Genomic DNA, 22846 nt, shown 5'->3' with positions numbered 1-22846 from the left:
TCTAATTGTTATTTTCAAATAATCTGGCAGATATTAAATAGCTACCAAGATAAAAGATAATAGACAACCCTATTTCAACTTAGACAATTTGGAGAAAGCACATGATACTGTTTCAAGTTATCAATATCGAATAAGCGTACCCGTACGCTTATATCGAAAGTAATAAAACTCTCACTTTATGTCACCGAATAACTGTTTTCATAATAAAAGCACTTTATTATTATGTATTCCATTTTCTATCGTATCGCGGTTTTCACTGATAAGTTTTATGGAAAAGCGATAGGCCTAGGTAGCTAACCTAAGTATGTATTCTAACTTTTTTGATCCAAGTAAATAGGCATAGAAGTATATAGTACCTTTTGATTTGTAGGTGTAGGTTCGTAGCAAGATATTCATAATATATATGAACTCAAATACGAAGTATAGAAAGTGGCGCCAACTGTATACTAACAAATCTACATCCGAATAAAATTATAATGTAGGTAATAAAAGTGAATTTTCCATAGCTTCAAACAGGTTCCAAATGGGTATTGCTCTTTAAAATGCAATAGCAATGTTGGCTGATAATCTGAGTATAGAGGTATGCTTATCATTATTTTAATTTCACGTGACGTTTTTATAATTTATTTGCTTTAAATTCTTGCATCTATTATTGTTAATTTACATAATTAGTTATGTTGATAATAAAAAGCTACTGGTCAAACTGAACAACTCGCATGTATATTTCTCGTCCAATACATACGCAGAATGCACCTTTACACATATTAGATATAATATATATTTTTATTATGTAATAAAGTAAGTAGCATACGCATTTAAAATAATAAACCGAGGCGAGCCAAGTGAAGGTGACAACACAGCATGACGTCCTGAAACTGAATACTGGGAAGCATTATGTGAATAGAAAATGAAACTTGATCAAGAATCTAGAAAACTCTTTGTATGTTTTCTTTCCATTGTAATAATAATAATATAATAATATGTGGGCACATCTCACACACGGCCATCCGACCCCAAGCTAGGCCGAGCCTGTGTTATGGGTATCGGACAGCTGATATATCTACACAAATACATAGATAGATACGTATTGTGACTGTTACTTTTTCTTTACTCTTAATGTGAGAATAAACTACTTTTAGGAGTTTTAGGGGAGGGAGATACATCTATCTTTGTTCCTGACTAATTTAGCATTATACAGGTGGTTCCAAAAGTGGTATGCTATGCCGAAAGGGGGTGACTCTGGGGGACATGGCCAACCTGTCGTAACCATTGCAACCCTCTTTCGGCTTAGGACCATCGGCTTTCCTCATCCTGTATATTCACATAAAGGATCTAAACCCTATACTTAACTTCTACTTAGTACATACAATATAAGTTAATACAGTTAGGGCAGATTTTTCAATAGCCAGACAAAGGCTATCTGGGGAAGAAATCTTATGCTGTTGCGATTGAACTTTTGTATTAGACGGTGACAACAACAATTTTATTTGTGAAAAAGTATCTATCTGATAATTGAAAAATCAGCATTAAGTAAAAAAAACACTCACAAGTTGACAATAAACGGGTGGTTGATCTCCGCCAGGATGCTCTTCTCGTTCATGACGTGGTCCACCTGCTTCAGCCGGATGACGTCGGCCATGGACAGGATCTTCATGGCCAGGTACTCATCCGCCGCCTTGTCTCGGCAGAGGCACACGCGACCGAAGGTTCCCGTTCCTGAGGACAAGAGATGCGCAAGTGAGATACTGCTGAAGGCGGATGATACTGATTATGGTATATGAAGTATGAAGGAGTCACAACAATCACAGCAATTATACATAATGATGTACAACTTATGATAATATAAGAGGACAAAAGGCGGACCCTATTACTAAAAGCGATTTCTTCCAGACAACCATATATCATGGATGTTCTTCGATTACATAATAATTTAGGTAGGATACCGTTAGGACACCGTTAGGATTACTTAGGTTAGCAGATTTTGAGTAGGTATTAACACCGTAAAATAACAAAATCAACAAATGCTTACTTAAACGTTTTAGGTTCACTCTGAAACGCAACAAGTGACGCCCTATAATATAACCTTGGGGCTGACTTCTGACTGGCAATATTTGTCGATGAAACCGACCCCCGCCCCCGGTTCCAGACAACGTATATGTGCACAACATCAATCCATTGCCATAATACGTCATGAGTAAACCAATAAAATACCATTTATGAAAGTATATGTATACATATTTTGATATTTGGCTGAACAGCGACTACGACGCAGAAAGAATACACGCGACGACGACATCGAAGGTTCATTACTCAATCTGATTTGCTTTCATCGTATTAGACTTATTTCATGCGGGCGTTTTCTACGAAAACATGAAATTTCTTGTAATCTTATAAAGTATACAGTATTTTCTATTGGGTTATTTAATTACAGGCTGTCTCCATATAGCTTTAGGTTTAGACGACATTGAATTTGTCTGAGGTGTACACTGTACAGCTACTGATGTATTTAAGAATATTTTTAACCGACTTCAAAAAAAGGAGGAGGTTCTCAATTCGTCGGGATCTTTAGATAGTAAGTTTGTATGATTTGTATCTTTAGTAAGACAAAAACAAAGATCTGTCCTTTTGTGAATGTAAGTTGTATTACTTCATGCCTATAAGTAATTTACATTCGTTTCTTTATTTCATTAAATGTGCGTTCTAGATCACATTGACTTATTTAAACATGCATGCACTTACAATTTCACATATGCAGGAATGTGTACGAGTAGAGCCAACACCTCTTTTATAATTCCTGGTTTTGCACTTGCATTAAATAGCTTTTTGTCCGAGACCAATCAAACCACCAAATTGTAATTAATTAGATCATTAATCCGAATGCACGAATTTACGATCGTGTAAAATCAATTTGCCTGGAAAAACACTAAATTAAATATTTACTTCATTGACTCATCGTTGGAGTTTCCCAGTGGAAAACAGACTACTGTTCCAAAGTGTATTACGGAGAAATGCTGGTATAGGTCTAGTGAATAATGTTGTGACTTCGTTCTTTCCATTTTTTTTTATACAAATTTTTAACCGACTTCGAAAAAGGTCCGTATGTATTTTTTTTAATTTGGTAGTTTAATTCAAACCATTCAAATATCGCCGAGGCATATTTCTTATCACAAAAGTAACTTTAATCAAGATTTTGTCGCGCCAGGACAGTGTGCAAAAGTCGCTGGTATGTGTCGAGACTATTTAATTTTTGATCCTGTATTTACTTGACGATGCGGCCCGCTGCGCCCTCTGGCATAGTTTGCATTCATACAAAATTACTGCGATTTTTACATTGCGGAACCACATTTAGGCAAGCACGTACACCCTTACAGGGTTGGCGGATAATTAAAAGACTCAGTAGCTCACTCAATAAATAAATTTCCTGAACACACACAGTGACCACCCACAGGCAGCGGTACCAAAATAGTTTTGTCTTTCCTCACTATCTTCGCAAGTCGCGTGTGTGGGTAAATAGCGTTATAAAAGCTTTGCTGAAAGCGTATCCTATGCAAAAAAAATACTATTTTAAGGATGGATCTTGTTAATTACGCTTAGCGGATACTGAAGGTAAATTAATTAATTGGTTAATTGCCCACCTGAAGTCAGTGAGGTCAATTGACTTTGTTGGAGTGGTTGATGTCATATAAGATCTTTTCAAAAGCTATAGGCTCGATAGTATCATCCATTTTTATAGAAATGACTCAATATCGCAGCCCAGTATGATCTGTATGATATTCCACAGCAGCCTACGCTTTATATAATTCACTGTTTTGAATAGTAGTCAACAACTCAGAATACTTATTTATTTCCACGTTTGCATGCATACGAACACGTGTGATACGCCCGACTTAGGTAAACTAATTAAACATAAATAAGTAGGTACGTACCTACTTACTTAGCCCACATAATTACATATCAATTAATTCTATGAAGGGATCACGAACAACCTACCGTGGTAATTATTTCAGGTACGAGTTAGGTACTCGTTTGTTGGTTTGAAATTGTATATGCAATGAGTTTATTGAGATTATGCTTTTAGGGCATTTACAAACAACTGAAGTGACCCAAATTTGTTTGAAAATAATGAGGAAGCAAAAATGTGTGTGTACCTTGTAGAATAAACAGGGTAGCATGTTGTCAGTGTGTACACACCATAGAATAACGAGACTAGCACTTGTTATTTTATGGTACACACTGAAGCATCTATCATGTGCCTGATGTAGTATCTATCTATACTTTTTCTAAAAAGAATAAATATTTTCTTTCGTGCATATTGTTACGAACCTACCTATGAGTTTAGACATCCATGTTTTTTCTTAAGTGACTTTCTTTAATTCTGTAAGTTAGTTGTGAACAATAACTAACTTTTCCACGTACACTGATAAAATTTCACCCTCACATTGTATATCGCTCGTCACTCGACAGTGACCCAAAACCGTTCTTATATTAAACTACGTTTACTATTTGCGTAACAAGTGTTAATTTCAGACACCCCATGACGCCCAACTGAAGTTTCGACACTCGACCTTATTCCAGTGGGAATAGTTACATCGTCTTTCGAAATATTTAGGAGGTCATAAACATTCTTTGGATTAAAAAATAATCCAGCCTTGTAAAGCAATCAACACCCATAGGACTTAGCAATGTACTTATGTATATTTAGAAATTTAGGTGATGGAAAACACGTCTTTGATGCCTGAATAATACATAACAAAGCTTTGAAACATGATATACCTACCTATCAAGATGAATAAAATGTTGAGGATGAAGTTGTCAAGTATTGAACTTGTGCCTCTCATCAAAGTTTTATCTAAGTAATCTAAATCTCTCGTGGCAATGACAGAGTTGCCGACGCAAAAAAGTTACTCGTGAATCTTGAGATCAATGGAAATATCTCGGGAAATATCGTAAGGTACAGAGTGAAATTTTATCAATAAACTTCCGAAAGAGCCGGTCGTTTAATCCTGTCAAAAAAGATCGAATCGTGACATGTTCCAATGATGTATTTTACGAGTATAGGAACCAACTAGGCATAACGCTAATGTCTGACTGATCAAAGAAAATAAACAAAACATGCACAACTGCTTATGTAGGTACTTCCTACCGCTTCGGGGATTACAGTCGTAATATTATTATGCAGGTATGCAAAATTGATTGAATGGATTGAAGTCATCTAGTTACTGTAAAAGAGCGGGACCTCATGCCTACTAGCCTAAGGTCACTTGCATTAATGCACAATTGTATGTAAATGGAATGACATTTGAAAAGTAATTAATAAAATAATGTTTTACATAAAACGAACCGTATATTTATAGTTAGTACTGTTTAAAAGCCAAGTTTATATTTAATGCATAGTTATATTCTCAACTATCATCTGAGGTTCTGTCTTTTTGAACTCCTCGCATAGAATGAGGTCATTTCGCTGCACGTAATATTCTGCACTGACATGGCAGGTTGTGGACAGTTAAGTTATTAGTTTACGACTCAATTTGCCCGGTAAATTCTGCCGAGAAGCCGAGATGAAAGGCAGTGCTTGCCTACAGAAATAATTTACTTCATCTACTTGGTTTACTTCAATGTTTTCAAGGATGAGTTCAGAGTTATGAATTGTGCAGTAGACTGGTAACTATTTGATTTGTGTTTCATCTGTTAAACTGTAATTTTATAAATCATTTGTAATTAAGTCAGTTGGTAAGTGACGTATAGTAAAGTTAAGTAGGTTTATACCTACCTATATTATTTTTTTTCGTGATTATGATGATGATAGGGAGGATAATGTGGTGTTGTTTGGGGATGTCTATACAATGGCCATTCATTGTCATTGTCATTGGTACCATTACACTGTACAGTCAACGTATACTACTGCGAGGTTATAGCTATAAGTTTCAGAAAATAGAAGTAGGTATTTGACTTAAATATGACGTAAGTTTGTTTGTCAACACTCTAAAAACGAAAGTTCTACCGCCCAAAATAGATACTATTGCTAATTTTTCCGTCATTTGTATGTTCAAAAGGTTGAAATGCTATTTTTAGATAGACCTATACAACTTTCTCCTCTCAAAACAACAACGATCTACATTTTTATAGGTTTTCCATCGTCACAGCATATCGTCAACTGCATCTCGATTCTCGCGACAAGTTCATCAGTTAGGCTGTGGTACCATGTATGTAGGTATGTATGCGCGCTTATTTATGCCATTAACAACAAGATTCTTGTCATAATATCTTCTTCTTCCAAAAACGAACCTTTTTCAAAACGTTTATAGATTAGTTTTACACTCTCGAGCAATGAAAAAGTTCCACTTACAAAATGTAGTCAGTTCAAAACCAAATCACCCCATAAAAAAATAAATATAGATATACTAAGCCTATTTAGTTTCCCACAGCTGGGCCTCCCCTTTTTTCTTCCACACCCTTCGATCCTGTGCATCCTATTAGTACCAGTTATTATCGAATTTGTGCAGGTCATCCTGCCATCTACGCCTCGGCCTGCCTCTCCGCCGCCGGCGCCCGCCAGTTAAATAATTAAATTATTTAGAATGTCATCAAAATAACATTTAGTTTAGGTTTATTAGTCGTAGATCACATTTTATTCTGTTTTATTTAATAAAGTTAACATTAGAATAGTGAAAGTAAGGTAAACATTTATGTGTTTAGTTGGTTTCCGCTGTTAAATGTATCGCAGACAGCATCATTAAGCTAGTTTTTTTCCGATAAGGGGTAAATAATGTCACTGGAACTTTTTCATTGCTCGTGTGACTTAAATAAATCACTTCGTGATGTCTGCTCTTATTAGAGTTTAGATCGAGTCTCGCTCGTGTCGCTCCCGGTCGGAGCACTTTCACTGCGCGGAACCGGTCAGGCGGCCGCTGATGACGCGGCGCGCGATCTACCGAATTTCCGCCGTCGCGACCACAACAACCATCAATAACCAGTGTGCGGACAATTCTATCATTCTCTTGTAATGTTCGATTTTTTCTTTTCGTAACGTTTGATTGATGATTGATGTATTTAATTGCCAAATATTGCCTCGTAATATTTTTGTCTTAAAAGAGCAGCTGCCTCTCTCACTGCATCGGGGATAAACATAACATTACTCTTTATTATGGCTTTCTCGAAACTGTTTTATTATAAACATTACATTTTACGAGCTTGTACTTACCCACCTATATTTTGATTCAGGTTACTGATAAATAAACAAAAATGGAGCTCCGCAATTTGTAGGTTGGTTTAATTATAATTAGTCATATCGTACATACACTACTTAGCTTTCCAAATTAAATTAATGAAAGAACAGTTCCCAAGTAGGTAATTAAACTGTACATTTGCAATGCTAAAGTGTAGCAAGACACCATACTCGAGGTTAATGGACATTTTCATGTTGCATTAAAAAGAAAACATGGCTGAAGTCCAGCCCCGCGAACCTGCGAGTTTAGTATTTCAGTGCATTTTAGTACGAAATAAACCCGCAAATTAAATATCCTTGCCCCAGTTTTGAACCGACGCGCGAGTTAGTATACCTATAGGCAGTGCAGCTATATCTGCGCTAACAATTACTGCAGCTGCCAAAATAAGTAAACATTCCCTTACAACTTACACTCCAGGTAATTGGCTTGACTAAAACATATAGACTAATGCAAGCGATGCGGACGGTAGCTGTGCAGCGCCTAATGACTGTTCACCACACAACAGAGCGTGAAAGGTCAATACGAGTAGTTGGCGAGTTTACTCTCTGACTGCGACGGGACGGCAAGCACGATGATAATGATCTCGGCTACAGCATCAAAGATCACAGTGAAAGTGACGACAGCATTGTCCACGAGTGCGTTCGATAATTAACGGCCATGCGTCGCAAGGAATACAAATAAACGTGGATTTCTCTCCCCCGGCTGGCGCAAATCGTGCAGCGACACACAACTCACTTTTTCCTGGCACTTGGCATTGTTGCCAACCTGACGGACCGGCTCGTAACGTTACGTTACGTTACGTTCCAAATAAAACAAACATAAATCTTTAAATCGAATTAAAGATAGTGCTTTGTGCAGTTTCGCTAACGAATGCCGCGACGTCTGCGGATAATTTGTGACCAGCTTTGTGTTTTAGAAAAAAAATACAACTCAACTCTCATAAGAATGTCTTCCCGTTTTTAATTTAATTCCGTTCAAAAGCTTCGAGCACCAACTTAAGAGCTGTGTTAATTATGAATGATCTGTTTATACGTTTATTCTACATGGGACTTGTTTCAGGTCGTTAGCAGAATGTTTGTTGATCGTACTGAAAGTGTTTAGATATTCTTTGATGTTGTTCAATAAATCATTAGTATGGAACAACACAACATGTTTTCGGGCAGTCGGATGGAGTGACGTCAGTAGTGGCAACTGAGCAAGAGCTCTCCTAAAGAAAAGTATTTAAATGAAAATATATGTGTTTTACTTGTCCACTTCTGTAAACCGTATAACTATGGGTAAACCGTGGCTTAACAAGGTTAGTCAAGGGCCTCATCGTGAGTGACACTGCGCGGCGGCAGCTCGTTATAATCCATAAGAACATTGTCATGTTACAGTCATGTTCAAGAGTTCTAGCATATTCCATAACCTCAAGAAATATTACTAAATATTTCAGTCTTTTATAATAAATAAGCCAAAAGAAGAGAAATTTAAAATTATAATATTGATTTTACTCAATTTTAAATTATAAAGCTTTTGTTTTTTATGTTAATCTCTTAAGCTCTGCATGGTAAAAATTGCAGTCTGTGCCAAAAAACGGGTTCCGCTCATCTGGCATAAACTTTATTGACCAAAACTCATTTCGCATAACTCGTATGGTCTAAACTTTTTTGGCCGAACCATCACTTTGCCAAGACTTATGTGGCATAAGGCTCGTTTCGTCTAAAACTCTTTAGGCACAATCTTTAAACACCTAAGTTTCGTTTGCTCAAATTTATGTTCGTCTATACCTATGTATAATCTTGTTTCTCCTAATGTTACATATCTTAATAAATAATATATTAAGTATGTAGTAAATGTACAAATTGTGGTATTTTTCTCCTACATCCCGAAAATCACGATATTGTATGATCAAAAAATCGAAAGTTAACGACCAATATAATTATTACAAACCCCATGAGAGCGAAACCTAAAAATAGGTGCGACGACGAGCAAAGCGAGGAGGAGCGTGTTAGGTGCACATGTTCATCAAAACCAAAGCGGAGCGCAACGAAGCGGAGCGGAGCGTTTTCCAAACAGCGGAAACAATACAAGGCACCAGTTTGCGCTATGTAGGGAGACGCTCCGTCAAAGTTAAAGCCAAACGAATATTATTACTTTGTATAAACCTATACTTACTTACTTATTCCCAATCTCCGCTGGGGAGCAAAGGGCCGAAGTGAAGCGCCGCCATTCTTTACGATCTTGGGCCAGCTCAGAGACATCCGCCCAAGACATCCCCGCCTGGCCCATTTCCTTGTTCACAGAGCGCTGCCATGTCTCTCGCGGTCTGCCGAGTCTTCGTTTACCGCCCTCGGGGTGCCATGTTAGCGCTTCCTTTGGGACGTCTTCAGTACGCCTGAGAACGTGTCCTATCCATCTCCATTTGCGTTCTTTTACGGTTTCTGCTACAGGTTTTTGATGTGTTCTGCGCCAAAGTTCCTCGTTGGAGACAAAGTCAAACCAACGGATCCCTAGGATATTGCGTAAGCATCTGTTTACGAAAACCTGTAGCTTGTTCGTGGTTTGAACCGTTTTCTTCCAAGTTTCGCAACCGTAGAGGAGAACGGTCTTTACGCACGCGTTGAACAGGCGGATCTTGGTTTGGAGACGGAATGCGGAAGACCTCCACACTGGGCTTAACATGGCAAAAGCTCCACGGGCTTTGTTAATGCGGTTGCCGATATCCTCGTCAGTTCCACCATTTGGTGTGATTTTGCTTCCCAGGTAGGTGAAAGTGTCAACATCTTCAATTGGTTGGCCGTTGATTTTAAATGGAGTACGGTCCGCAGTCATTACTCGCATTGACTTTGTCTTTTCTCTGTTGACATGCATGCCCACTCGGTTACCCAAATGGACGAGGTCATTGAGTTTCCTTTGCATATCAGCGCTATTTTCGGAGAAAAGACAAAGATCGTCCGCAAAAGCGAGATACTCCAAAGATGTTCCATCGGACCAATCCAAACCTCCTTTGCCATTCTGCTCCATCATATCCAAAATTACTTCGGTAATCATGATGAAGAGTAGTGGGGATAACATGCAGCCCTGCTTGACGCCAATATTGGGGCTTATTGGATCGCTCAGCTTCCCTTCGTGGATTACTTGGCAAGTGTAGCCATTGTAGGCTTCCTTAATAAGGTTTCGCATTTTATTCGGAACGTGAAAATATTTCAGCGTATCCCATATCGCTGACTGGTGTACCCTATCAAAGGCCTTCTCAAAATCCACAAATGTCAGGAAAAGGGCCTTTTGCCACTCGGTTGATGCTTCCAGAATTATGCGGAGTGTGTTGATTTGGTCCGTGCAATTTCTTCCCCTGCGGAATCCTGCCTGTTCACTCCTAAGATGTTCATCTACCCGGTTTTGGATTCTGTAGAGGATGATGGCATTTAGTATCTTGGACACTATAGGCAGTAATGTGATCCCTCGCATAAACCTATGCCATAGCATTATTAGGCTATTCAAGATTTGGCCATACCATTATTAGGCTAAACAATGTTATGCGAAATAACTTTTTACTAAACGAGATTTATGCCATACGATTTTCGGCGTAACGAGACTTTGACCAAACGTTACTATGCAATACGAGATTAGGCAAAAAAATCTTATGCCAAAAAAGGTAGAACCCAAAAAACATTTATATAAGTAGTAATATCTAGATCTAGACCGTACATTCGAGTCCGCGTTGTTTTTATCCATAAACCGTGTGAGTATTATAAATCACTGACATATTACATATACATATATACGAAATCCGAAAATGATTTTCTTCCTAACATGTTACACGTTACACTAACGTGTCAAGAAACGGAAATTTGACGCCAGTTTTCAGTGGCCCTTCACCGCGACGTGGCACGAAACAGACATTGTCAAGAAGTCCTCTTGGACACCAGCCAACTATCCCGACTGGTTATTAAAATACGATTGAAAGGAAACAATCATAAAACACTATTTATACAAGCAATATTCAAAATGTCATGAAAAGTGAACGGTTAATTAACCGTCACGCGGCGTGGATAGACTGGCGATTTATTTCAGGTTGACGATAGCGTAAATGTTTAGTTATATTGGAATGTATTTTAGAATGGGTTAATAGACTATTGAAGGTTACACCTTGTCCGTGCAGGCTAGGGCATGCAATACCGTAATACCGGTATCCGTAATACCGGGATCCCGGACAAAATTCCCGCTTTTTTCAATACCGGTATTGAAAGTTAATACCGGTATTGAAGTAATACCGGAATCGGACTTTTTTAGACTATAAATAAAGATATTAAGATTTAGTTAGCCTTGTGTTCCTATATACTATGAAAGCGAACTTTTTCCCAACCGTTTAAATGCAGTTTTCGGCTGCTAGAAATCTACTGTTGACCATGCGTAAACCGGCACCGGATGTAAAAAAATAATTTATAATAATAATAATAATAATAATAATAATAATCTTTATTTGCACACCATGAAACATAACTTAAATTTAACTTAATTAATATACATGCACAAATGGCGGTCTTATCGCTAAGAGCGATCTCTTCCAGACAACCGAAAATAGGTAAAAAGTTAAACATTGGAAAAGGGCACTTAGGTGTACTTAATTACGAAATTAACAACTAAAAACAAACAAAATTATTGAATACATAAAATACATATATAATTATAAATACATAAATAAATATATAACAATAATTAAATAAAATAATATATATTATAAATATATATTAGCTCTGACAATTTAAATAACTAAAATAAAAATAATTTAACTAAGACTCAACTTGTTCTTCAAGATAATGACTTTTGATCATGCGTTTAAAAGACGCAGGAGATGGCGCTTGCCTTATATTTAAAGGGAGAGCGTTCCATAGTTGGATGGCTTGTACAGTAAAAGAGTTGGAGTAAAAAGAAGTTGTATGGGGCGGAATATTTATACGAAGATTTTCAGTGGAACGTAAATTTTTATTGTGTGTCGTGAAGCGAAACTCGAAACATTCCTTAAGGTATGAAGGTGAAGACGGATTAAACAGTATCGAATAAAGCAGAGAGAGAATATGTGTATTCCAGCGATGGCGAATAGGGAGCCACTTGAGTTTACGACGAAATTCAGAAACATGGTCATATTTGCGTAATCCATTATTCTAAAATTAAAACTCTAAAACTTAATTCTCGTAAAAATCTACAACAAAATACAGGATATGATTGCATTTTCTTGTTTTATTTTGATGTATACGACCTTTAAACACAGTATATGCCATTTATTGCAAGGAATTCTAATACCGGTATTAATACCGGGATCCCGGTATTGAGTTGTAATACCGGAACTCAATACCGGTATTGAAAATTGTTCCGGTATTGCATGCCCTAGTGCAGGCTGCTGTGAACTACATTCACTGATATAATTTGTGAGTAAACAAATTACTGTTATAAATAGTTATAGTTGGTTAATGGACAGGTTAGTGCACTAATTATAAAAAAAATCTCCCTGTACCTAACTGGCATTAACTCTTTCCTTCCCAAGATTCCCTTTTCTTTTCTCTTTATACCGAATTCATTTTATTAACTACACTCGCGAGCAACCAAATCGACTCAAGCCTTCACGGCGCACATATACATTGATTTTCCTAAAACGATAAATGGTAAATATAAAAGTGATATGTCATTCGAAAGCTGAAGAATTAGGCTTTCAATTAAGATCAATACCATAAAAAAAAACTAAGCGCAGATTTAATGACGCATTTTAATTGCCCGTCAGTGTTAATTACCTCATTAGGAATCCACGCCTTGCGCTACCTGATCCCGCTATAAAACCTTTCCACATCCGGTGTACCTTATCAGTCGCTTGTTGCAAGTTGACCGGTACACATCTCGTTGCATTGTATTCCTTGTTTTCGCAAACCCATGGATACCACACCAGAAGAAGCTGCTCAAGTTGTTGCCTTGCTGCAACAAGGGTTAAGTCAGCGAGCAGTCGCTGCCCAGCTCCACTTGAGCCAGTCTGCTGTATCCCGAGTATACAGACGGTTCCAAGAGACTGGTGCCTTCAATCGAAGACCAAGAACGGGCCGCCACCGCTGCACTTCAGAGAGAGACGACCGCTTCATTGTCTCAACCTCGCTGCGCAATCGACACCTTACGGGCGTTGATGTGCAGCAAGAACTGAGACGTGTACGACAAGTGGCTGTCAGCGAGTGGACAGTGAGAAGACGCTTGAAGGAAGCCAACTTGACACCAAAAAGACCTGCATCAGGCCCCAAATTGACTGCAGGCCACCGACAAGCGCGTCTTCAGTTTGCTCGAGAGCATCTCGATTGGAGCATTGCGCAATGGCGGTCGGTCCTGTTTACTGATGAGTGCAGAGTGTGTCTGCATGGCAGTGACAGGAGAGGCCGGGTCTACCGGCGTCCGGGGGAACGATTTGCCCAATGTTGTTTCGCTGAAACAGTAGCATATGGCGGCGGTTCCTGCATGATGTGGGCTGGTATTTCTCTAGAGGGAAAAACCGCACTTGTTTTCGTGCCTGGAGGCGGCCGAGGAGGCGGGTTAACAGCTGATCGGTACATCACCGACATTCTACTCGGTCATGTTGTGCCCTATGCAGAATTTGTCGGTGAAGACTTCGTGCTAATGCACGACAATGCCCGCTGCCACACGGCACGAGTCAGTCGGCAGTTTCTGAGAGAGAAGGAATTGCGCACGATGGACTGGCCTGCGCTCAGTCCTGACCTGAATCCCATCGAACACTTATGGGACGAGCTCAAAAGAAGAGTTCGGGCCAGGAATCCAGTCCCTGCAAGCGTGGACGAGCTGAAGACAGCTTTATTAGAGGAGTGGGACGGCATTCCTCAGGAAACTGTCAAAAAGTTGATAAGGTCTATGAGAAACAGGCTGCAGGCTGTAATTAGGGCAAGAGGGGGCAATACAAAGTATTGATTTAAATAAATAAATTTTTATCTTAACATTTTTTGTTTAATTTGTATAATACGATACCCATACCCTTTTTTCCTAAATTCCCGTTTTTCCTACAATTGCGTTCAGACATCATTTATTTCAAAAATGATGAATGGATTTCAATAATAATGATATCAAATTAAAGCTGACATCTTAAGCTTTTAAATGACATATCATTTTTATTATTTCTATTCATAATTTTACTTGTATTAATGTATGTTTGCGCCGTCAAGGCTTGAGTCGATTTGGTTGCTCGCGAGTGTACTAAAAGTTGAGCGAGCTTTCGAGTTTAACTGCGAGGCGCGAAATTGGTAATGAGTATACTAATGCTAATGACACTAGCTTTTACATGAAGGCACGGATAAACCATTATGTAAACGTGAATTGGTGCGCAAATGCTTTTAAAAATACTGTATATACTTACTAACATATACCGAGTATCCCACAACGATGCCACATGAAGGGGACTTGCATTTATAATTCTATCTATAGTTTTACTTAAAACATTCCTCATTAGGTTGAACTGAAATCAAGTCAATTAGAAACGAAGCATTTGCATACAATAATAGGTGCAAAGTCAACGCCCTGTATCAAAGTCTGTGAGCCTCGATATTGTACGCTTATTCCAATAAAATTATGTCAAACACCACCGATGCGGTCACATTAATTAGAAGGAGAAGATTTTAAAAAGTGATTAAAGTAATTAAAATTAATAACATAAATATATTGGAAACGTTAGGCAAGAATTACAATATATGGGTACCAAAATCTTTATTCTAGGGTAGGCACGTATCTCGAATAAAACTATGTATTGAAGTAGTGTTGCAATAAAAATCAGCGCCCATGCATGATTCGAATATAAAATCTTTAATTTTATTATTCATAAACAACACCGAGGTATATTAAAAAGATCAATTACCAAAACTACGTTTATTAGCAAAAAAATGATTTTACTACGCAAATCTGAGTTATTGAATTTGCAACAGGAAGCACGTGTATGTTTAAATAAACGTTCACTATTCTACTTCACCATTCATAATAATATCTAAAAATCTCTTTCAACTTTGTTGGGATGATTGACGTAAGCTAACTTTCGCATCATCTTTAGGGCCAGAGATCATCATAGCATTTTGATCTACAATGTTATGTCGTCTTTCGTCTATATGCACAAACACGAGTTTTAGTAAACTTGTTTCCTATTCAGAGTGTTTCAAAAGCGGTATGTATAGTAAGCCCGAAAGAGGGAGACTCAGCGGGTAGCCATTCAGTGAACAATACTCCCCATAGTGAACAGTAAAGATGCATTTTTAACACTTGTGGAGTAATAGGTCTGAAACTTGATATTTCAGTCAGTATTACAAGGGACCACCTGTGGCGAAAAACACAGGTAAACAAACTTTCCACGAAAGCTGCCATCGCCATTGGACATTATTTTATTTATGACCCATACATTAAGCGCTGGACAAGTCGACACTTTCATAAATTGTCTCCCTCATGATGACTGTTTCCCAGAAGCGTGGGAAGCACCAAGCACTGGCGGATCTGGGTCGCCTATATTCACAGGAAGATAGAAATACGCTCTATGCTAGATATAGGATACGTATATTTTGTTTAACATCGGGGAATAAGATTATTGGGACACATACACAAAATTGAAATAACGTCTGTTTTGTATCGTTACGGTTTTGATACCTCATTATCGGATTTCTATCGATAGTCATTAAATTTCTGTCTGTTCAGTGGAACTTGTCACGGCCATGTAGCAGATATCCTCATATGGTTCGTCTCAGGAGACAGCCGTGAGTTGTGAAATCTGCGGATCAGGTTTCCGTAGACTGCTCTACGTTTCTTCTCCGCTTTCGACTACATATTGCTTCTACGCATTTCACTTTTCCCGTCTTTCTTTCCGAAGTCTGTGAACCGCACATCTGTACGTTACGTCATGCGATCACAGGCTTGCGCTTGCGCAACCTTTCGCATTATACTTTTTGACTACTATCTTTATGTTAATGCGACTTTGTATTTTATGGAATCGCTCGCTAAATTTGATAAAAATCATTTGGAATCGTAATCTGTAATAGCTGCATTCTACGGAGAGAAAGCTATTGGCTAATTCGCGTCAAGCGTGCGCCTGCGCCCATCTGCACGACCGTTACGTAAGGACTTACCAACAAAGCCAACTTATATTTATTGGCTATAAAACTTACCATTGTTTACACTTATATGTATAGAATAAACAACAAAAAATATTGTCTTTGCCGGAATTAGTTCATCTTCAAGTGTTTCTGACAATGTACTACCGAGCTTGAATGTAGAATATAAATTATGAATACAAAGATTATTAAACACTTTAGGTAACGAGTTATTTATATCATTTTTATTGGGTTGCTCACGTATCTAGAATGATAGTATCAGCTGCAATTTCTACGGTTACCGGCTACATTCAATTGCTAAAGTAAAAGTTATAATTTAGTAGCTTGAGAATAAAATACTAATTTAAATAATATTTAAAAAAAAACAGGAAATGATGCAGATCCACATTGCAATGTCGTTAATGATAATGACCCTCACACTGAACACCCGCATATGTATGAATATAAATACATTTTTATATAATTCAGGCTGATGGCTGATAAAATGGAAAACGGCCAAGGACATTGGCAAGGCACTGATCTCCCCGAATGTCTGCAGCTGTTCAGAAACTGGCGATCGTATGAAACGAAATGTCAATTTAAAGTCTCTTCGACCTCTATCAAGACAGGACTCATTATCAGTCAGAGGTAAATAATTGCTGGTATTACAGTAACTCACTGCATTACAAACACATCTCTAAGCTTTGTTACATTTTATCTTTATGTATTGCGAAATTGTAGGTGACTGTAGAACATTATTTACCTATATACTTGTGAGAGTAACAAACATAACAACATAATAATGAGCGGTGGTAGCTCAGTCGGGTAACGCAACTGCTGCCTGCTCGACGGAGTTGCGGGTTCGAATCCCCAACCATGACTGAGAATATCATCGCTCATCCAGGCTTAAGGATTTTAAACCTTGAAATAGTAGAGAATGGAATATAAACCTATACAAGTTCTAAATAATTGTACAAGTATAATTTAGGTAAATAAGTATAGTATTTTGTGTTGTTGCAAAATCATTTTGCAAGTTTCCTGTGCCGCCGACGTACAATGGAAAGAAGCCGGGACTGGAGCAAATAGGTGTGGGTACATAAACTTTGTTTAGAACTTTTTCACAATCTTCATTAAACAATGTTAGCCTACAAGTAGGTATAATGTATTTTTTCTTACTTGTCGTAGATTTTGAGCAATCTTTTAGTGTATTTTTATTTAAATTAATTTAAAAACTAAGTTATAAAATAAAACATAATGACAAATGAAATACTTACAAGCAAAAATGATTCATTATTTTGGCCGTAGTTTATTTGTCTAATAGTATTTTAATTAAAAAGACACACAAAGATAGTTTACCTTTTTCGCCAAATAAGAATGAATACAGTATACCTACCTTGTAAGTACTTACTTATTTTCGTATATAAGAAATATTTACTTAAATGACTATAGGTAGGTACCAGTACTAAAGGTAAATGAGAAGATGCAGATATTCGCTACAAAACCGCACATCACAAAACAAAGAAGTTCTCCGTCCTCTAATTGGCGGACATGCACCGGTGACCCGGGTGGCCCGGGGCGGCCCGGTCGGAGTTGCCCGGCACATTGTTCCGAGACAAGCTTTCTTTCTGTACCTCGGCCAGCCATTCCGGCACCTCATCGACAAATACTCACTCATAGTCATCATTAAGAAGTTAATTCCGCCGGCCTTTATGGCACGGTAATCATAAAATTCAATTGGACTTCCTCTCTAAACTTTATTTACTATTTTAAAAATCATTCACATTTCTCATTTGAATTTTATTCCTACAAGTGACGAGATAGCTTTTCTCTTTTAGTGCATTCGTATTTAGCTTTCTTGATCGTGTTTTGTTTTTCACACATTTTCACGCATCAGCGGTAAATACGCGTATCCATCGATGTTGTTTGCGTGCGTATTGAGTTGTGTTGTGATACTGAGGAGCGTGCTCCATCCATGTACGTATAAGAAACGACTCTACAAACGATAATGAAATGACACATTTATTGTTTGTCGCATTTACAATTAGAGCTAGCGTTCGCCACAGTGACCTACATTCACGTAATCGCGCGTGACAATACACTATCATACGCGTGCTCAAACAAACGTTCAGCATTCCTCACAAAACTGCGTTTCTTGCGGAGATTCCACGAGTCAGTGGCACAACAATTACAATTCTCCGCAATACTTTACTAAGGAGCAAGTAATTTTCGCGGCGTGACTTCGTGATGCAGCAGTTAGAGGTGTAACTGGAGCAGAAACTGGTGCCACTAAGCACTGACATCTCCTGAGCTCTGTGCTCTGTTTCATCTTCACAATAACTCAACCACACCATCTGCGTGATTCCTATTATGTTACCTAGTGTTCTAGTGTAACGGTGTCAAGCGAACACATTGTTATCTTTGTCTCATTATAATTTAATGAATGATCTTGTGTTCTGCGCCGATCACTTTCACTGTCTGAATCGGTGTTATTTTTCTCTAATCAGCCGGCTCTTTAGGATTAACTAAGCAGTGGGTTTGAATTATGGGTAAATTAGAAAGCATCATTATTAAGAATCCTTTTCCAATGTGGAACAGAATAAGAATAACCCATTATGAAACCTCCCAAAGTTGCTGCCAAACCATTATTTACGGGTCGTAAAAACTACAAATAAGTTACGTGCGTGAAAACATAAACATTAGCTTCCGTGAATTCGTAAACGAACGGTATCAGATAAGGGCACCGCTAGGCCGAGCCCTTGGCCCATTTCCCGGGAATCAGGTCATCCGGGCCGCGCGGTGCATCGCTGCGACATCATCGATCATATTTCCCACAATTAATATACACACTCTATTCACCTGATACAGGCCGGCCTTGCCGAAACGGTGCTATTTAATTGTGATTTCATGCTCTATAAGACTCCACTTGACCTAATATTGGTATCACGTATCTTTTGAGTGCAGTTGGCTGGTACGAGGTTTTGTGTCACAGTTTTGTTTAGATTGGTTCCGTTTGTGTCCAATTTTAGATAAAACGTATTCAAGTATATGTACCTATATTTATTACATTATATTTTGTCTTTGAGCTCCGAAAGAATAAAGAGGGGTGTTATAAATTTTACGTGTCTGTCTGTGGTAGCATAGCTCTTAATCGGAAAATTTTATCTTTTATAAATTGGGATAGTTATGTGACGTTGGTTAGGTTAACTTAGGTTATTAACGTTTACTTATTAATTACAGCGACCTGACATGGCACCTACCTACTTTAGGTCACTGAAACCTACTCCCTCCTGCGAAAACACTTTAATCAGAAAGCACTTCGCATCCAAACCATATCGACACAAAACTTCATTAAAGTAGGATGAAAATCTATAATGGATACAGTCGTTAACTAGATCAGTCTATATTTAGGTCTTACCAAAAATACATCCCGTGTATAAATTATGTTGTCTATGAATTTCATCACCAGCCAGTTGGAACAGTGATTTGCCTCTTTGCCGGCCGTTTCATAAAACAGCAAAGAAATTACCGACGAAGCATGCATGACTCACATAATCATCTGCCCATTGCCCAATCTATCATCGCAGCAGGCATTGCTTTGAACTTCTTACCAAAGTTCAAACATTACCAGACCTAATAGTACCTACTTACTCACCTAATCACTTTCACCCGGACAATATTATGTGATTTACTGAACACAGAAGTGTAATCAATCATTTGTTTGTCAACAGACAATGGTTTCTCTTGTATTTAACATTATTATTGATGATTATAAGCTGGTGTAGTTGTATAGGTAGAGAAAGAGTTGTCGGTATCCGTATGTTTTGTTTTGATGGACGGTTATTTAAAATATTATGGACTCCCATTGGGAGCCATAGCCATAGTTAACATAATGAGATTAAATAAATTACACTACGTATAAAACATTTATCTGTTCGAGAATATAAAATTGAGCCATTTACTCAATATAAAACATTTTCAGCTCTCAGATGTGTAACAATAATTTGCTTTATTTATTATAACGTGTGCAAAACACAAGTGGGCAGTTTAGAATCGCAAATATTTTATCACCGGTACTTTCCTGAGGAAACATAATTTTAATGGCGCGTAAAAATAGGGGTGACAAGCGTCAAGCTACAACACACAACCCTCTCCTGAGTCTCCAGCCGAGGTAGACCATACTGGACAGACAGACAGACAGAGAGAAGATAGAGGTACTTATATGAAAGTCTGACTATTCACAAATATAATTTCTCTACAGAGTTGTCTGAAAGTTGTCTGTAAGAAATTACGTTTAGCAATAAGGCCGCTAATTAGACCAATTGATTTCTTCATTTCATTTCTGCTTATCACTAGTTACCTACATATATCTTGTATTCCCACTTACCGATGGTTTTAAGAATCTGCAGATCGTCGAGCTCATACTCCTTCTCTTCCTCCGAGTAGTCAGACTCGGTGGTACAGGAGTCAGGCTCCTCGGTGGAGGACGCCAGCGACAGCGAGCGCGCCTCGGACCCCAGCTCCGAGCACTCCCGCACCAGCTTCGCACTAGCCATCATCTTCACTGGCTGCAAGTTACAACTGAACATCCATAGCCGGCGCGTGCAGAATAAAGCGAATTGGTCACGGGTTGAAGCGCGAAATTAATTTGCCGGTAGTTAGTGCCGAGTGTTCATAGTTGATTTTTGAGTGGTGTAATTTGGAATTTTTCAGTAGCAGTTGCTATATTTTTTTTTGAGAAAATGTTTAGTAATTTATAAGAGAGTGCAGTTTTCCGCGAGGTGTGTGTAGGAGCGAGTGGCGCGCGCTCTCCACGTCGCGGTCTAACTTGTACTGAAGCCGCGAGTCGCGATCGCGATCTCGCTAGCACACGCCGCGGCCTCGCTAGCACACGCCGCGGCCGCCCGCTGACGCAAACTTTACTTACGTCCACGGGAGCCTGCCCAACACAAAACAATACATTTCAAGAAAAAAGTTTGTACCAACTCAGGGAAACTTTAATAAAAACGAAAAAGTTTTAAAAACGTATTTATTATCCAACAAGCATATCACAAACAAGATTACATAAGTAGTTACATTTTATACATTTATTTATCACCACGAAATCCGATATATGCGGTCTGTTATGTTACGTACTAAGTATCGTATAATATTTAAAAGTATCAAGTAAATAAGTATTTCCTTAGATACAGAATGATCTTTGTGACCATCAATCTTAACCTGCTAAATGCTAACTTTAACTATACATACATACAAAACTTATTTCAGGATAGCCTCCATAACATTTTTGTCATATCGTCCCGCTTCATAGGCAAGAATAAATTTTAATTAAGAAGATTAAAGTGGGACTCTGAAATTATAATTGTAAATTTTCTGCTCCCTATAATAATAATATAGTTGCCCATTTTATAATACTGTGGAACAAAATGCTTCAAGTAGGTACCTTTAATTTACCCAAAATTGGTTACAGAATATTTTAATTGTGGACTGAAACATATAAATAATGCTTTAAGTAAAATAACGTAATCATTTAAAATTATAAATAATGTGATGTTATTAATTATCTTGTGACATATACCAAATTTTAACTACATATTTAACATCACTGGTTTAGACATCGAAACTTTTTCGTGTCGTGTTGAACTATACAAACTGTCATTATCATAATGAAAATGTTTAGTCGAGATAAAAACTGAAAATCTTACATTACAATGTTTGGAAACTACCTGTATTACCATTGGATTTACATTAGGTACACAACTACACAGGATGGTACAAAAGTACTAAAGTAAGCCGAAAGAGGTGAGGGTGACTCAAGGGATAATTCTGAATTTTCAATGTCAGTGTAGGTAAAAAAAAGTTCTTCCGATCGACCCCCTGTCCGTTACGCTATTTTGCACGAAAGTATTATAAACTAACGACGACTTTAAATCGATGGCTGGCTTGCTTGAACGTGAACTGAAATTACTTTCGTGCAACTCAGCATGAGTCACTTGAAGTGAATCACTTCACTCCCTTTCAGATTACTACACCCTTTTTTAACACCCTGTATAATTTAACTGTAAATGTACATTCTACGGAGTTCCAGAATTTCCGGCCATTCCGAAAACCTTATCTTTATGAATTAAATAACAAGATTATGATTACATACATTTATACAAACATTTCACAATATATTAAGAACTTTTAAAGCATAACTAGTTTAAAACTAAAATAAATAGCTAGAACAATGGTTTCCCATATGAATACCAGGAAAAAAATAGGTCTAGGTCCTAGGTCACTGCCACGTGTAGGTGGTAGTAAGAACTGGGAAATCGATAGAGCTCCAAGTCCGGTGTCGTTCTAATAAACTGAAAGGATTGCAAACACTCTATGAAATGCAATAAAAGTAATATTAGATAGGTTTGGCTTTTTCAGCAATATTATACTCTTTGCTGACCTTTCTCTCATACCAAAGTTTAATCAGTTTAACAATAACTTCGTGTAAGTACATCCATCGTTATGATTACAAATATGTTTTGGAGGATATTAGGC

At 37.8% G+C, this 22846-nt stretch overlaps 1 protein-coding gene across 1 annotated transcript in view; it reads right to left on the bottom strand.

The window, feature by feature from the left end:
• Nucleotides 1-21148, bottom strand: part of LOC105398425 (cAMP-dependent protein kinase catalytic subunit 3) — a 37073-nt gene extending 15925 nt beyond the window's left edge. Inside the window, exons 1-2 of the mRNA XM_038121014.2 lie at nt 20700-21148; nt 1548-1716 (exon numbers count right to left, since the gene is read on the bottom strand). Of these exons, the coding sequence (XP_037976942.1) occupies nt 1548-1716; nt 20700-20901 (371 nt within the window). The 5' untranslated portion in view covers nt 20902-21148. The remainder of the gene's footprint in view (nt 1-1547; nt 1717-20699) is intronic.
• Nucleotides 21149-22846: the final 1698 nt, after the last annotated feature.

This window comes from Plutella xylostella, chromosome 4, assembly GCF_932276165.1.
Source record: "Plutella xylostella chromosome 4, ilPluXylo3.1, whole genome shotgun sequence".
NCBI classification, from domain to species: Eukaryota; Metazoa; Arthropoda; class Insecta; order Lepidoptera; family Plutellidae; genus Plutella; species Plutella xylostella.
Note: the sequence above shows the minus strand (reverse complement) of the source record. Positions and strands in the feature narration are given on the sequence as shown.